The following is a 15632-nucleotide window of genomic DNA, read 5'->3' as shown; positions in this document are numbered from 1 at the left end:
GGCACCTTGGTCCTCGGTGTGCTTATATTTCTGATTTTGTAGGCCTGATCAGGGCTTGGAAAAGGCTGCTTTAAGCTCTCTTGCCTAATTGGTGGATAAATCTCCAATTAGAACACCTGAATCTGTTGGTAACAGCAACTTAATGGAAAAGCGGATATAAACTTTATGGGGGTGATTTTAAACCCCCAAGAACGGGTGGGTTGGGGGCGGGTGGGAGTTGAAAATAGTTGTTTTTTGGGTCGCAACCGCAAAATTTTCGGACTTGGCATTCCCAGTGGGAATCCTGTACTTTTACGCTTCGACGTTAAACCCGGAAATAAAGCCGGGTTACGGTCACGACCCAAAAAACAACTATTTTCAACTGCCACCCGCCCCCAACCCACCCGTACTTGGGGGTTAATATCACCCCCTATCTGTGGCCCCAGAGGCTCTAAGGTAAGCATCAATGTAACCTAAGACAAAATGCTTGGATACCACTGCTGTCGACATTTGTCATTCAGTCTGTTCATCATGCAATTGCAGACCAGGTACAGCACCATTAGATACAACGTGATGTACCCTCCCCTCTACATTAACCCAACCTCAGAAATGCTTATACATTTACATGTACTGTTGTACCGAAGGCTTTTCAGAAGCTGAATTTATTTATTTATAGAGAGAGGTACAAGATACAATCAATTTTAAAACAACAATTCCTCACTTTCAACATATTAGGATGGAACTGAAGACCTCAATTCAGTTTTTTACAAAATGCAAAAAAGATTTTTCCAAGTGCCACCTGTTATGAAGATATTAGTGACTATCCTCCTGGGAAGGTAAGCAGGTACTCTATGAATTAAAATGGTTCCAAGATGACATACGCAGCATTGGAGGATGGAAATGAAATCGACCCTCTGTGGCGGACTTGATAATTTGATATCTGAATCAGGCAGGTCTGCAGTGTTCCCGGAACTGCTGATAATTGACCAGCCAGCCTGATTCATTAATGTCACGGGGGGCTTGGATTCTCACCACTTAGTTCCAGATAACTTTGCAACCTAATAGCCTTAAGATGTAGCGTTGACCTGGCTCAACAAACGGCAAAAAACTTGAGTGCTTTGTGCTGGCAAGCTACACGGCTTTAGCTGGTAGATCACAGCAATACCCCCTGTGCACACTTTGGGGTCCCCTTGTTTTAGCTTTTGCTAATCTGCATCTAAGCTCTTTGGGCACAGGCAAATGGGGTGTTTTCCTACGTAGACAACTCAGTGTCAGGCAACAGAAACTCCACGTGTGTCGATTTCTCAGCAGCTTAGTTTGGCGACTAGATGGTGGTGAGGTTTCTGCATGTCTGATACCCTGCGAACCAAAAGCAGAGATTGGTTTCTGCACTGTGGATACTGGCTTTGAGATTAGCGACAACTCACCGGCTTAGTAGGATTGATATTCTAGAATCCATGGGTTCAGATTCTGAAAGGATGAGATAGTCATCCAAACCTATCTTGCGTTGCAAAACAGAGGTCAAGTTTCCAAAACTAGCCACTTGAAAACCTGAATAATTTCATAATAGATTATGCCAATAAAGATTTTTCATATCAATAGGTAGCTTTAGGTGTTGACTATATGTGAGAGAGAAATGATGCCGAACTGCAAAACTCTGGAGATTTATACTGTTTGTGTGTGAAGAGTGGTGTATAATAAACATACTTACACCCACAGAGTCATCAGTTTCAGGAGTTTCGGCTGTCCCGCTATCATAGCTGGCCAGCTGGGCCATTTCTTTTAAGGAGAAAAAAAAAGTTATTGCATAGGGAAAATAAAATTGTTGAGTAAAAGGGGAAAAGGTTACTCAATAAAACTAACAAAAAGCAATACGTACGGTAAAATTGGAGGTTCAAGATTGTCATTTTCCCTTTAATGCTACACTACAGGAGGTTCATTTTCTCAATTTCCCTTTGAGTGATCTCACTGATCATTCATTTGAGTTATAATAAATTCTACATTTTACTGTATCTACTATTCGTTCTATGGGACTGCCAAATTTCCATTTGGTGCTTCGCACAGCATTTTGTATTTTCTCCATGCTGTTTGGGATCATTTTACCCTATTACACTAATGATCTGGGACCTTTAATTTGTGTCACAACTCAGAGCAGTTGTTAGTAACGGATACAAGCAAGCAATCCTCAAATTAAACATTGGGCAAATGAAGTAGGTAGCAATGCCTGATGAGACTTCTAACACATTTCTGAACCAGCAGAGCATCTGTCCTTTATACCCAAGTAAACCATTTGTGAAGGCCCATGATACAAAGACTGCTGATACTAACACAATGATAAAACTTCCTCCTGGAGAACCCATCTGTGATGCAGTCACTGGTGCCTAATAGGTTACAAATCTATTTTCTAATTGTTCTCAGGAAAAATTGAATTTATTTGGCACCATCTCCTAACAGTAGTTCAGATTACAGTGTGAGCACACATGTAATATGTAGGAGTAACTGATCTTAAAAATTGTAGAAATGGCTAAAGCACCTCAAAGAATTTTGCATATTTAAGATCCCACAGTTTGCCAAAAGAAAGAGAAACAGAAACATTTGTTTAATTAGATGGGTTCCAATTAGTTGCTCAAATGCCTTTTTAATGACTGTTTTTAATGTACGACTGCTGCTGCATTTGGGGTTTAATAGAGCAGCAAGGCAAGTAAAAATGAGTGTCACTGTTAGTCATACTGTGCCAAGTGAGCAGAGGCAAGAGTAAATTATGTAGAACAGATGCATACTACCTGAGCCAGGATAGGAAAGCTTTAAATAACATGTACAGTCTCCTAATGCATAATCCATGTCAGATTAGTGCTTCAGTTATTAATTATATGCAAACTTTTCCATATCTCAATAGGAAGGTGCCTAAATAGTGTGCTCTCAGCTTTTTAAAAAAAAAGTGCATCTGCACTTTTTATCAACTGCAAAATTAATTTATTCTGTTCAATAACACTCTGCAAATTATATTTTACAGTTGATACTGGCTATGGAAGATATACAATTAAGATTATATGTACACATATGCTTTATTGGGAACAGATCCCAAAAACTTCATTGTGCCTTAAGAAAAGAAATCCTCTAGGGCAGCAAATATACCAAAGCATAAAGTCAAAGTATTTCTGACCAACTGATTGCTGACTACTAACTTATTACTTTCAGAATGGTTGTGAGCCTAGACAAAGAAAAAGCACTGAAGTGTACATGAGTACAAAGTTTTAATAATCTGTTTATAAAGGACCAATTTTTGAAATGTAACAATTTCAATAGAAATTATTTAATTATTTATGAAATTTAAGTCACGTTTACCTTTTGCTAGAAACCAGTTTCTGCTAGGTGTACCAGCAGCATAATGCCATCAGAACCCCTTTCCTTTAACATTTATCCCACAGTTGCTAAGCACTTGACAAGGAAAAATATACTTTGCAAGTAGCACAGTCAACGCTGGCACTTACCCTCCAAGGGATCCCTGGTAAGGCCCAGCTGACTGATGATATAACGGGGAATGTCTGATTTAATGCCTTGTCCTTCTTTAGCATGCCCTTCTGCTGCTTCCAACAAGTGATAGAACTCTTCAGGGTCAAATTCCTGAAACATCATTAAAAGAATACCTTGGTCAACTCTAATTGCTTCTAATATTGCAAATTTAGTCCTCTATTTAAACTTTATTGGGAACAGTTCCCCAAAATATCATTACGCCTCAAGAGAAAATCCAACAGAACAGCACAAATATACTAAATCATAAAGTCAAAGTATTTCTCTTGTGCAACAATTCAGAAGCAACACGTGGTTAGACATTTTGAAGTGCTGCAATCTCAAAAGTAAGTTTGTTTTCTCTCGGAATTGTTTTTAATCACACTATATGATCATATGATGCAGGTTTATGAGCATTATAATGTTAACAGTGTTGCTTCAGATTATGTCCTTTATGACTAAATATATATATATATATATATTTAAAAAGGACTTACGAGGCATTCCAGCAGTCGAGCTGGGCGAGCAATGATGATCAGTAATTTCTTGACCAACTGGTCAATGACTGCTAACTCATTACTTTCAGAACGTTTGTGAGCCTAGGCAAAGAAAAAGCATTAAAGTGTACACGACTACAAAGTTTTAATAATTTGATTATAAGGACCATTATTGAAATGAAACTATTTCAAATAAAATATTTTCTAAATTTAAACAAAGATACAAACCACTTTCAGTATTTAATCCACCCATTAAAAAAATTCTCAAAAGCAAAGCAATTTTCCCTACATTAAGACTTAAATTACAACTTTTTGCACTGTCAATCATTCCACTATACAGATCATTAAAGACTCGAGGCTCAAACCTGATTAGCATTACATTTGAGCACCATTAAATACAGTATTTAGTAGACGAAGCAGATGGTATAAGTCAGTTATGTAAGACCCCTCTTTGCTTCTCCACAGATAGAAGTGGAACAAGACCAATTAAAGCATAAGGTGAACTCCCGACTCCAGTAGAAAAAGTACTGGGACAGCTATTAGCAGTAGTGCTTAATAATTATTTTAAGAATACTGGCTGTTGATATATATTAGTGCTTACTAAAACGATTTTACTGTTAAGTAGGAGTAGTAATACAATAACAGTATCACAGTTCTGAGTGATAATTTGTCAATAATCACTGTTGCACCGTTTCAATACATAATAAAGGCTTTTGTAGCCTACATAAGTGTGAGACAACATCACAGAGATGTTGGAAATAAAATGTGGTAAAGAGCAAATGTTAGAGGCACCAGTACGACAGCAAGATCTATTTTCATTTTTGTTGTGCCTCCTAGAAAAAACAAAAAATGAGTAGCCAACACTTTTGAATTAAAGATTTCAAGCTCCTGTTGTAATACTGACAAAACCTTCACAGAAATCAAGATTTTAAGATCATGTCACCACCAGATCTCAAGATGTCATTTAATTTTTTTGCAGTTCATCACTTTGTGCTCATTAACACTTCTGTTTAGATGCCTGAAAAACACTTTTAGTGGAGGGATGGCTAAAGATCATTGCTCTATTTCAAACCACAACTATTCAAATACAACATTGAATTGCCTTGTCAGACGGTCTCTTGACTTTCAAAGATCCTTTTTGTAGTTCTCTTTATAGTGACACAAAGTGGTGGAACAAACTTTTAAATTATTTAACCAGAGTCCCTGGAGACTCCCTTTCTTTTTCTTGAAGAATGCTGACCTCAACACCAGGCTGTGAGGGGAAGTGTTCTTCACATCATTTGGAATGCACTCCCGAGTTCAATGATACAAATTAGGTTTTCCTTAAATTATTTTACTAATGGAACTTTTATCCCTATGGCAGAGCTTTAGTGTACCAGAAGTTACAACATGTTATCTGTAACCTAAATTAATCTTAGTCTTCATCTAGACAAAATAGAAGCCATGCAGAGTTTTTATATGCATCACCAGCACTATGTTAGAAAAGGGGCTATTTTCCACTCAAACAATTTTTTTTTTTATTCGTTCACGGGATGTGGGCGTCGCTGGCAACGCCAGCATTTATTGCCCATCCCTAATTGCCCTTGAGAAGGTGGTGGTGAGCCGCCTTCTTGAACCGCTGCAGTCCGTGTGGTGAAGGTTCTCCCACAGTGCTGTTAGGTGGGGAGTTCCAGGATTTTGACCCAGCGACGATGAAGGAACGGCGATATATTTCCAAGTTAGGATGGTGTGTGACTTGGAAATAATGGCAGTAATGGGCATTAAGACTGGAAGATAAGTTGAAACCAGAGACTAAGTACCCACCCCAATAAATACGTTGAGCTTTTAAACCGTGGTGCTGTACTTTAATTCGCGGAGCAGTGCTTAGCTGAGGTTTTTCCTCAGTCTTAAAGTGCAGGTTCCACCAGAGTACCTAACAAATGCTGTCAAGTACTTAAACTGCTGCACTTCAGTTTGTTAAAGGTGTTATATAAATGCAAGTTGTTGTTGGTAATTAGGGAGCAGGGCTGGGCTGAGAGATGCTTTAAATAGATAGACAGTAAACTGTTGAAAAGCCTAGGTGCGCTGCTCAGCTCCATCATGGGGAATCAAAAATTTCAAGACTTGATTCTTTAAGTTATTTATTACAAGCCCAAAGGCAGCCAGAACTAACAAATAAATTAATTTAGTAAAAACAATAACATATAGTCTGCATAAGCAGACAAATGCACACATTTTCTAAAATTGAATTATAGTTCATTTTTTGTTTCTGATTTCGAAGTTCAGTGGTCGATTACACATGTAAAGGTAAATAATATGAATCCAGATTTATAAATGCTTAAAATCAAAAGGAGAAAACTTATTTTATTATGGAGGTATTTTTAGGTAAGTTTCTGTCATTTACCCTGTAATATTATACCCTTGCTTATCTGCCTTTCCTGACACTGTCATGTGTAGATGCATGGCTTGCTCCCAGCTGTCACCTATCCTGGTAACCAGCCACCAGGAGGTGCTAGAAACTGCCTAAAAGAAAGACGACAGACAGAACTTGACATTTATACAGCACCTTTCACTACCTCAGGATGGACCAAATCACGTCACAGGCAATGAAGTCATTTTGAAGTGTCGTCATTGTTGTAATGTACGGAAACATAACAGCCAATGTGTGCACAGCAATATCTCACAAACAGCAATGAGATTAATTGACCAGATAATCTTTTAGCGATGTTAGTTGAGGGATAAATATTGGCCAAGAGAACGTCTCTGCTCTTTTTTGAAGAGTGCCATGTTTTACATCCACCTGAGCCGTGGTCTCGTCTGAAAGACTGAACTTCTGACTGCATTATTCCCTCAGTACTGCACTGAAGTATCAGCCCAGTTTATGTGCTCAAGTCTCTGGAGTGGGCTTTGAACCCATGACCTTTTAGGCAAGAGTGCTACCACTGAGCTAAGTCTGACATTTAAATTAAACCTTACCCTCCCTTCTCTCTATGCCCTGCCCAGCGAGACAGCAGCAGCTATTTAACATTTACCTATGGCTTAGATCAGGAAAAATGACTCAAACATGCATCCACATCTCTCTGTGAAAGCACACTAATGCTCAATCCCACCCCAGAAGAAATAATAATTCTGAACTTGCATAGACCTTGTTTTCAAAGGGAGTCCTTAGTGGTGAACTGTATCAAACTCAGATCAAGTTGACAAAAAGCTTCCCTTACACGATATTAAATCAGGTTGTTCATAATCTTGGCATTATATTTGATCCTGAGCTGAGCTTTAAATACCAAATCCTATCCATCACCAAGATCATTTAACTCCATCATTGCACCACTGCCCATCTCTGTCCTAACCTTCCCATTCACCTCTCCTGCTGAAACCTTTATGCATGCTTTTGTTGTTTCCAGACCAGACAATTCCAGTGCCCTCCTTGCTGGCCTCCCATTTTCCTCCCTTCATAAACTCTCTAGCTCGTCCAAAAGTCTGCTGCTTGTATCCTGTCCCAAACTGTCTCGTTCGTCCATCATCCATTCCCAATGACCTCCACTGGCTTTGCCCCTCAACGTAGTAAATTTAAAATCCTCGTCCTCATTTATAAATCTATCTGGGGCCTTGCCTCATCCTTGCTCTGCAAACCCCTCCTGAATGCTCCATTGCTGTGAATTTATCCCTCCCTCCCTTTACCCCACCATTGCCAATAAAGCCTTCTGTTGCTTTAGCTCTGTTCTCTGCAAATCTCTCAATAGACCTCTGTCTCTCCACCTCTCTTTCTTCCTTTAAGAATCTTCAAAAGCCATCTCTTCAGACAAACTTTCCACCCTTTTCCTGAATAGAATCATAGAATGGTTACAGCACAGAAGGAGGCTATTCGGCCTGTCGAGCCCGTGCCAGCACTCTGCAAGAGCAATACAGCTAGTCCCACTACCCGGCCCTTTCCCTGTAGCCCTGCAAATTTTTTCCCTTCAAGTACTTATTCAATTCTCTTTTGAAGGCCACGATCGAATCTGCCTCAACCACCCCCTCAAGCAGTGCATTCCAAATCATAACCACTTGCTGCGTAAAAAAGTTTTTCCTCATGTCGTCTTTGGTTCTTTTGCCAATCACCTGTGTCCTCTGGTTCTTGACCCTTCTGCCAATGGGAACAGTTTCTCTCTATCTATTTTGTCTAGACCCCTCATGATTTTGAACACCTCTATCAAATCTCTTCTCAACCTTCTCTGCTCTAAGGAGAACAACCCCAGCTTCTCCAGTCTATCCACGTAACTGAAGTCCCTCATCCCTGGAACCATTCTAGTAAATCTCTTCTGCACCCTCTCTAAGGCCTTCACATCCTTCCTAAAGTGCGATGCCCAGAATTGGACACAATACTCCAGTTGTGGCCGAACCAGTGTTTTATAAAGGTTCATCATGACTTCCTTGCTTTTGTACTCTATGCCTCTACTTATAAAGCCCAGGATCCTTTATGCTCTTTTAACCACTTTCTCAACCTGCCCTGCCACCTTCAACCATTTGTGCACATATACCCCCAGATCTCTCTGTTCCTGCACCCCCTTTAGAATTGTACCCTTTAGTTTATATCGCTTCTCCTTGCTCTTCCTATCAAAATGCATCACTTCGCACTTCTTTGCGTTAAATTTCATCTGCCACGCCCATTCCACCAGCCTGTCTATGGCCTCTTGAAGTCTATCACTATCTCCTCAATGTTCATTACACTTTGAAGTTTTGTGTCATCTGCAAATTTGAAAATTGTGCCCTGTACACCCAAGTCCAAGTCATTAATATATATCAAGAAAAGCAGCGGTCCCAGTACCGACCATCGGGGATTTCCCTGTCCATTCCCAATCGCCATCCGAAGTTCCTTTGGACAGTTTTCTACGTTAAAGGTGCTATATAAATTTAAAATTGCTGTTGAGATGACAGGCAATTGTCCACCGATGAAGCAAATTGACAATGCCACAAACGTATCCCTTAGATTCTGTAACATATTGGGAGGTAATGGGGAGTGAAGAGAAAGCTTTAAATTTAAATAAATTTGCAGTTCCAGCTTCAACCATATTCCCATTTTGTGGACGGAATTCTACTTTCTCCAGCCATTACCACAAAAAAGCCCCACGGAGACTGATGTCTTGCATTTAAGCTTTTTCCTAATAGCAGACAGTACTGCAAGACTGTGGAGATTACCGCGGATGTAGCTGTTTTCACTTCACCCTCCTTTTTATTGCTATGTTTTGTCTGCAGTGGAGACAACAACTGAAATTGTGTCGTAAAATGACATTGCAATACAAATTTACCAGAATCTTTGAGAATTAAAACACTTAAAAAAAAATTGATCTTAACAGACTTGGATTGCTCAAATAAGTTGGGTTAAATGCCAGAAATTCTGACAAATTTGCAGTGCTTTGCTGTAAGATCAATGAGAATATCACAAGGTGCCTCCATTGGTGACAGTTTATTTTAAAATGAGACCCTATTTCTTGCTGTTGTCATGTGTATGATGCCTCAGGCTGATGACAGGAGTGAAGTGCATTGAACAATGCTGCTTCACTTGCACAAGCAGGCTTATATTTGCTCTGAAACGCAGAACGCCATTGTATATATATGCCTATAGATGTGTAATGTCACTCGAAAGCTGCTTTTTATATTGCACTATAGGATCTATGACTGGAGACTGAGTTTTGTGCAGCCAAGACCAACATGATAAACTTGTCCTATCTTTTATAGCTGGAGACCCTGAAGATCCCTTTTTTAAAAACTGACTTTTCTTAACTGCTGCCAGTCCTCTTGGGACCAGTAAATAATCTGTTCTGGTGGAAGCAATACATTTTGGTAGTGACAGCGCATAATGTTATGACATCATCGTGCAAATTGATCTTTAATGACGCAATCAGGTCACTACTTTTCACATGTCCAACGGCTAAAATGTCATGGCCAGTTTGCACATGTAAGCAATAGCAAGCCCCAGAGTACAATTGGTTCACAGGAAGACTTAACCCATTACCCATAACTAAATGCAGAAGTGCAGTGTGGTTAATTTTCTCTCCCAGTGCTGGAGCTACAATATAAAAACACCTTTAGTTTCAGAGGAAACCAGAACGCACAGTGTGTGTTGCCTGTTTAGCCCAACCACATACAATTAAAATCTACTTACTGATGTGAACCTACAGAACTCGGATGATATGTTGGACTTTCGCAAGTAGATATACCAGTTTTTATGGGCACTGTAACATCATGATGTGACTAGGCTTCCAAGACTCTGTTAGCTTAAGGTGTTTTACTAGACTTTGCATAGTACTACTTTAGTGTCAGACTGCCTATTCAAATTCATCTCACTTTAGGAGGTACACTAATTTTGGATTTAGATCAATACCAGATTGAATTTGGTATCTATAGTGTACCAGTAGCATTAGACAGTGAGCTATCAGTTTCTTCTTTCTTGTTGTGGAACATAAAACAATATTGAAAAGGATTCAATATTAAAGCCTGTTTACAGCAAACTGTTTTTAGATAAACTGACCAGATATCAAAAATATACATTTGAAACCATCAGTAATTAACAGATTCTAAACGAGTTCATGGTGTCTAAAGGTGATCTCATTTAAGTCTGCATTAAATCCTGCACTGGTGTCAGTTTAATGACCAGGGTCACTAATCAGTGAGGGAGGTATGGGGTTTCAAAGCTGGACTATTTAACAATTAATTTTCAAATAGCTTCGCTGAAAAACTTTATTTTTGAAGAGATTTAATATCATAGATGCAGAACAATTTACAACGTAAAGTACAAGTATATTCCAGCCAGATTTAAACCTAGTTACTACTGGAGTTAATCAAGGAAACTGAAATCTTTTGAATATGTTAAAGATAAAAACATTAAAATTGAATTCTATGAAATACAATGACATAATTAAGAGATTAAGACAAACTCCTCTGGAAATTCTCAAGTGACATCACAGAGTGCTTATTTAAAAAAAAACAATTTGAAAATTCAAATTTGGTTAGTCAGTGACTCAGCAAGTTTATGGAGAGAGTAACTCAGCGATTCAGATTGGAACGGTCTTGGACCAACCCTACCCAGGGGGAACAACAATTGCCCTGATTGCTCTTGGGTTATGGAAAGGGGGAAATCAGCTAGTGGCTTTTGATTGGTATTGGCAACCCCTGCTGGAAAGGCAACTGTATGGAGATTATATAAAGACAGGATTGGCCTCAGCAGTGATACCTTTCCTTTGTGACATAATCTGCCAAAACTCAATGTCTAGGTTCATACATGATTGATGGCTACTTGGGCGAAGAACCAGAAGGTGCCCAAAGTGTCTAGAACCAGTTCTCAGCTGGGAGTCAGTGGCCTCAGCGAATGAGGGAAGAAAACTGGTGAGAAAAAATATATATATATTCATTTAAATAACACATTAGCAACACATAACTAACCATTTTTTAAAAAGCCGTTCAATAATAAAAATTTTAAAGGATTTTGTATGCCAATTACCGTTTAACATCACAGTGGAAAATTCAGTTTGGATTATGATCTTTTGTGTGTAAATGTCATAAGTCTTTATTCATAGCATGGCTTTATCAATATTTACATCCTGTATTTCCTGCAATTTCCTACAATATTAAAATTTCAGTAATTATTTTACTTCTATTTTGTAATACTTGTGAGAATACTGAGTTTCTAAAAATACAACAAAAATTGAAAATCCAATTTAAAAAATAATAATCTGATCGTGTTGTAAGGATCATTGGCCAATCTGAATAAAATGAAATTCAACTTTTCCATGGGTATATGGGTAAAAGTTGATTAAACAGATTAAATATTCATTAATTCAAATGTCACCTTTAAACACAAACATCTTCTATCCTCAATCAGCACTCTTATTCAAATAGCCACGGAGAAGTTGTTTTTTTTTTAAATGCATTTATCCAGCACTAACTGGTATAGTTAATTGACCCATAATAATGCAACCCAATAGTATTTTTAAAAACGGTGTGCCTTCAAAAAGACCACTCCCAAGAAGTCAATTTTAATTTGTATTCCTGAAATAAAAGAGTGTGTAACTAGTAGGGGGTTGGGAATGGCCAGACAGCTTTGATGCAAAATTCAACTCAATTGCAAAATTTCCCCAGTTTAAAATAATCTCATAACAAAATCTAATTGTGGATGAAATCTTCACCTGTAGTAGGGTTCTAAATTTTTGTTTACTCATTTTATTATAAGCAGTTTACTACTAACTTCAGTTCTTACACTCCTACCTGCTGCAGCAAAGTGGGCTTTCCACACCACAAGTAATCGAATTTGTTGTTACCCAATTACCAAAAAACAACACTTGGAAATACCTACTTCTTGTAACAACTTTTCTAATTTTTCCTGCAATTCAAAGAAGTATCTTGAGGTGATGTGGCCCTGTCGGGATTTATCCAGGCAATCTCGTGCCAGCTCAATGATCTGATGATGTGCAAAACTGAGGACTCCATCTGCCAGTGGAAGAACATTATCAGGAGAATAGCTAGTGATAATGTCCTGCAGCTTCTCTTCCATCTGGGCTGTGGCCTAAGGATTAAAACAACTTGGTTAATGTGTTAAGTATAAAATAAACCCCAAAAATATATAAAGTTTTGAAATCTTGCTGGTTCGTCAGATGCAGAATTCACAAACCGAATTCTCGGTGTAATAAACACCTAAATATATGTTACAAAGTATTTCAGGACTTTCCTTTTGAAATTGCTTTGTTAATCTTATTTTGTAATGACTATACATTTGAAAGGAAATAATTTAACTCGAGTTAATCAAGTTGGTTATTCTGGAATGGGTTACTCACATGCTGGATATATGATTTACAGCCCACTCATGGTGCTGGACCTTAATTTATTGACGCTTGTTAGAGTTTGTGAAGTGTTCCATAAGGTCAGCCACTTATGGGCCATAAATCATGAGTAATGGCTCTTCCTAATGTGTCCTCTATACAAGAGGAGTTATAGCTTCAAAATGCATGTCACCAAAAGTATTACTGCTCTGAAAACTATTGAATAAAATTTCAATCGTACACATTTTTGAATATGTATGAAAGATTACACTCAGTAAATTTGACATTTTTTTTTAAGGCTTAAGACAGCCAATAGATGCTGGGAAATTCCTTTTACCTTGGGTTGGACAGTTTTATTTTGATCTTATGCACTGTTATGCTGAAATACTAAAATTACAGGAATATGGCTGCTTAAAGATCAGGAATAGCCCATTTACTGTGATATTACCTTCAGTGAACTGAAACACTGAAAACACAGTATAACCAGGTAAAACACACAATTGTACCTGCTCTTTATGGACCTTTTCCCCCCCCATTCTCGATTTCATTTTTTAAAACTGATTTTGCTTATGGACAATCCTCTCTTCACAGGACTTTTAACCAACAAAATTATGTTTAAAAGCTTTACCTCACTAATTTTCTTTAGTCTTCTACTGTCCATTTTGAGGAGGGAGCAAGTTTAGTAAATCTGGGTTTTCATCGACTTAAAAAATGGTTTAAAAGCCAGTTTTTCAGCCAATGAAAAGTCCAGATTTAGAGAATTAACCTGATTAAATGTTTGATGCATTTTTGCACATCAAACCAAGAAGGCGGCTAAGGAACGAATACACTCAACAGCCCAAATCAGTAAACGCATTTACTGTCTTTGAAGGGTTAAAAAGGTAACAGTTTTTGAAATCTGCACAAATTTCTACAGCAGAATTATGTGACTATATGCAGATGCTGACAATTTAATATAGCTTGAACTGCATTATGTGCAAAGAATGTTACCTTTGGAAATCGCTCTTTGTAGACATGGTTCATCATGATAATCTCATTATCACAGCAGGCTGGAGAACGTCCAGGGCTACGAACAAGACAAAACATTTTATAAGCTATAGCCACTTTATTCACTACAAGATTTAATAATTCCTCGAAGATAACCTACGAAAAAGGGTAGCAATGATGATGTTATCTGTAGAAACTATTTTGTAGACTTGCCCTTCCAGATCATTTAACAGCAGCTAAAGTATCAGGTCCAAATCAGACCAAACTGCAGATGCTCTGAACCCATCAACAATGTTCTTACAACACAATCTATCCTATATAAAAGTACATTTCCAAGGGTTTTTAGGATCAGGATGCCACATCTGTATTCCTCTGAAGAAAGTGCAAACAATCATCTGAAGCCATTTCAAATTTAGACAGGCTTTGTTAGCCATGATTAATTGTCTACACAATTCAATACATTCTAACAACATGAAAGGGCTATTTGCATAAACATAGCTGGAGCATATAAAGCACAGGGAGTATGATTACTTCAATAGTGCTTCAGCTATACTAATGCATTTTGTTCCAAATGCTTTATTCAACGACATTTAATGGGCTTTTATGCCATGCAGCACACCTTGAATTTTTGTTTTAATTGTTTGTTAACCAGTATTAAGATATATACAATTACAGAATATCTGAAGCACAAAAATTATAATAAGTAGAACTTCTTTTCAGAAAGAACATTGTAACATATTAAACAATGTATTTATTCCATATTTATTAATAGTATGCTGAAAATACACATTGGTACCAGGCTATTTTTACACTAAGGCCTGGTATCAATGCATATTTTCAGCATACTATCTGTTCTCCAAAAATACTTCTGATTTTGAAAATATCTTTAGATGCAGTCTAGACAGGTCTAAGAGTAGCCTACTCTGGGTGCTAAACAAAAAATGGTAGATTTGGTATGAGCTCGAAACTCATTTAACTGATGCGATGTGCTCAAACTGAGGACTGTGTAACTTCTTGAACATTAGATATTTAAGGCCATGAGATGGCATTGGCCGAAAAGGAGCACATAGAAATTTGAGAATCAGATAAAATAACTAATTTCTCAGGTCCTTTTGAGAATCTTGATACTAGGTAGTGCTCCCCTATGGATTGTCCATATAAAAGGGAACGGGGAACTGTACAGTGTGCCAAACTCCAATAGATCTGTAGGTCAGTCTAAAGATGTGTTGTCTGGTTCTAAAGGAACTACTGGCTCTTTACTTTTAAGGTTCATCTGATCCACAATTGAGTATCCCACACTGAGAAAAAGTAGATCACCTTAAAAATAATACACTATAGTGCAAACAAAAGAAATAGATGGTGTCAATAATGAGGCTAGTACAAATCACAAAGCCCACAACCAAGCCTCATACCAGGTTGAAGTCAAAATATCTAAGTGAATATCAATTACTTAACAGCTGCCAACACAAAGACAAATCTTTCATGGAAAAACATTTTTAATGGGATGGAATGGAAGTCATTCTCATCCAAGGATTTTCCAGTGCTAATTACAGTTCTGTGTAGTCTCAGCTGGTGTTTCAGCCAAGACTCTTCCAGAGACAGAGGATTTGAAACCATGCCAGCAACCTTAAACGCTGTTTCCAGCCAACATTCATCAGCTAGAGCGAAGGCAATGACCAACAACCTGTTGGAACTGTTTTGAATCATATGAATCAACTGCAGTATGTGCAGCCCTGAGGTCAAAAGGTTTCTACGTCAGTAGTCAGCCCACTGACGAAGCTGCCTGTTCAGAACTTAAGAAGATTCCAAATCGCCACTTTAGCATTTGCCCTGGATGAATTTAAGGCTAACATGCCAGCACCACGATAAAGAAATCAGAATTTAA

At 38.0% G+C, this 15632-nt stretch overlaps 1 protein-coding gene across 11 annotated transcripts in view; it reads right to left on the bottom strand.

The window, feature by feature from the left end:
• Positions 1-15632, bottom strand: part of LOC137320789 (microtubule-associated serine/threonine-protein kinase 4-like) — a 372901-nt gene that overhangs the window by 44864 nt on the left and 312405 nt on the right. For all 11 annotated transcript variants that reach the window (XM_067982619.1, XM_067982622.1, XM_067982621.1 and 8 more), the window contains 5 exons: positions 13751-13826; positions 12298-12507; positions 3987-4088; positions 3471-3603; positions 1691-1758 (listed from right to left, as the gene is read on the bottom strand). In XM_067982619.1, the coding sequence (XP_067838720.1) occupies positions 1691-1758; positions 3471-3603; positions 3987-4088; positions 12298-12507; positions 13751-13826 (589 nt within the window). The remainder of the gene's footprint in view (positions 1-1690; positions 1759-3470; positions 3604-3986; positions 4089-12297; positions 12508-13750; positions 13827-15632) is intronic.

Source organism: Heptranchias perlo, chromosome 4 (genome assembly GCF_035084215.1).
Source record: "Heptranchias perlo isolate sHepPer1 chromosome 4, sHepPer1.hap1, whole genome shotgun sequence".
In the NCBI taxonomy this organism is placed as follows: Eukaryota; Metazoa; Chordata; class Chondrichthyes; order Hexanchiformes; family Hexanchidae; genus Heptranchias; species Heptranchias perlo.
This window is presented reverse-complemented; position numbering and strand designations above follow the sequence as displayed.